The sequence below is a fragment of the Poecilia reticulata genome, unplaced genomic scaffold, assembly GCF_000633615.1.
Source record: "Poecilia reticulata strain Guanapo unplaced genomic scaffold, Guppy_female_1.0+MT scaffold_181, whole genome shotgun sequence".
Lineage (NCBI taxonomy): Eukaryota > Metazoa > Chordata > Actinopteri > Cyprinodontiformes > Poeciliidae > Poecilia > Poecilia reticulata.
Genome location: NW_007615018.1, coordinates 953,048 through 955,192, shown reverse-complemented (window position 1 = coordinate 955,192; position 2,145 = coordinate 953,048). Strand labels below are relative to the sequence as shown.

The 2,145-nt window shown below is 45.7% G+C and overlaps 1 protein-coding gene across 1 annotated transcript in view; it reads left to right on the top strand.

Annotated features, from left to right (window-relative positions):
* LOC103460131 (multiple epidermal growth factor-like domains protein 11) overlaps positions 1-2,145 on the top strand; it is a gene marked incomplete at its 5' end in the record, with an annotated part of 84,203 nt that overhangs the window by 61,879 nt on the left and 20,179 nt on the right. Inside the window, one exon of the mRNA XM_017303095.1 lies at positions 373-507. Within this exon, the coding sequence (XP_017158584.1) occupies positions 373-507 (135 nt within the window). The remainder of the gene's footprint in view (positions 1-372; positions 508-2,145) is intronic.

The following is a 2,145-nucleotide window of genomic DNA, read 5'->3' as shown; positions in this document are numbered from 1 at the left end:
AGCTTCCTGCCTGCTCCAGGTGTTCTGCTCCTTCCTGTTAGCTTCCTGCCTGCTCCAGGTGCTCTGCTCCTTCCTGTTGGCTCCTGGCTGCAGAACCGTTCTGGTGGATCTGGATCTCTGGTTTCCTCTCCTCTCTGTGGATCACAGTGGGAGATTTAAGGCTCCTCAGTTCACAGTTGAAGTAATTATCTTAATTAGGAGGAAGCAGAAGCGAGAGGGAGGCAGGAGAGCAGCCTGCCACTTAGACCAACATCAATAAAAGCAAATTAACGGCCTGACGAATGAGTCTGGGTCAGTGCTGGGACCAGAACCTGAGACCCTCCAGCAGCAGGACGTCAATCGCTCAGATCAGCTGTTCTGTGCTTCCTGCAGCCTGCTCCCCAGGGTCCTACGGCCTGCGCTGCAGCCAGCCGTGTCCTCAGTGCGTCCACAGCGACGCGCCCTGCCACCACGTCACCGGCCGCTGCGACTGCCTCAGCGGGTTCTTCGGCTCCCTCTGCAACCAAGGTCAGTCCTCCGCTTCATCCCGCAAACCGGACTCACCGCTTCACAGAAAAACCCAAACATCTGACCGTTAACCACATGATTAATCAGGTGATCTGATCATTAAACGTGAACGCCGTCTGTTTCTGCCGGACGCTGCGTCTCTGAAACGTTTCCAAACCACCTGAAGAGAATCTGCTCTGAAAACCTCCAACCTTTTCATGTCTGTCATGAAAACCTGGTTTAAATCAGCAGCAACAAAACAAATCTGGAGTAACTGAATGCAGCATCTAACGTGTCCATCATCATAAATTTATTATGAAAAGAATTTTGATTTGCCGTTGTCATGATAAATTCTGATGGCGTTTAAAACCCTCAAACTCTCCGTTCTGTTGGTTTTACTGTTTCAACGCATTAGAAAATGTGATTAAATGCAGAAACTCTGTGCAGCCAGACAGGAAGAAGAAGGAACAAACATGATAAAACACGAAGCTGCACTTCATGAAACAGATGGAATCATGAGTGTTTTCGTAAAAATCATCTTAGAAACATTTCAGGCCTGAGAGTCTTTGGTAGATTGCTGATCCTGACTCAGCTGCCGTACATTCCTGGGTTGTTCCCATGAATCAGGAATGAACAGAGGCGGGAACGTTGGTCCCTGATGTTGTTCCTGTGACTTTCAGATTATTAATCCAGGTAAAATAATCCCATCAGATCAAACTCCACATCCTCCCCAACTCCTCTGGCCTCTGGAAATGAGTCTGTGGAGGAACTTTGTGTTTTAAAACAGTGTTATAAATGTTTGTGCTTTGACTAGGCCAATCAAAAACCCATATTTTGTATGTTTGACTGACTCAGAGGTGGATTTTCTGTCGCGTGTTTTGGATCATCGTTGAACTTTTACCAGAAGCCCCGTAAAAAGCAGCCAGTTTTTTGATTCATGTTTTTAATCCGAGTTTTTGTGTTTTGGAGACAAAAGGGCAGAAAGTGGAAAAAGTGTTTTTATTTCTCCAGAAAGCAGAAAAATCTCCGGCTTGTTTGGTAGAAGCGAACTTCCCGACGCTCCGGGATGTAATATTCCTCTTTTATATTCAGTTACACTAATAAAATATTGAGACACAGATACTGTGGAGTCTGACGAGCCTGATGATAAATTCATGCGCTCTGGGCCTTTTTTTGATTATTGCCAATTAACATGAGCAGCTCACAGCAGCGGCTGCAGTCGGCGGCTTATTAAAGGAAACAGGACGAAGACCCCGCTCCTCATCATCACCACTGCAGAGCAGATGTTCAACATCAGCAGCGAATTTATACATTTTTACAGGTTTAATTTTGCTGCACATTTCAGCAACATGAAAACGTCATAAACTCTTTATGGAACCAGAAACAAACATTTTGTCGACTTTAAATCCACCATCGAAATGTTGGTCAGGATCCATTTATTGAAAAGATTCGATTTGAAGGAGCTGCTTGTCCATGTTTGGTTCTGGTTCTGTTGATGCAGAACCAGAACCAGAAGACCAGGGAGGTCCAGACAGTTCATCCAACAGCAGCAGATCTTTAACGTTCTGAGCTGATGGAWGGCCGACTTTGTAACCGTCTTCATGTGGCTCTGAAGGTCCAAACCCAGAATTCATCCTGACTTCTGGTTTCCAGCTGTAA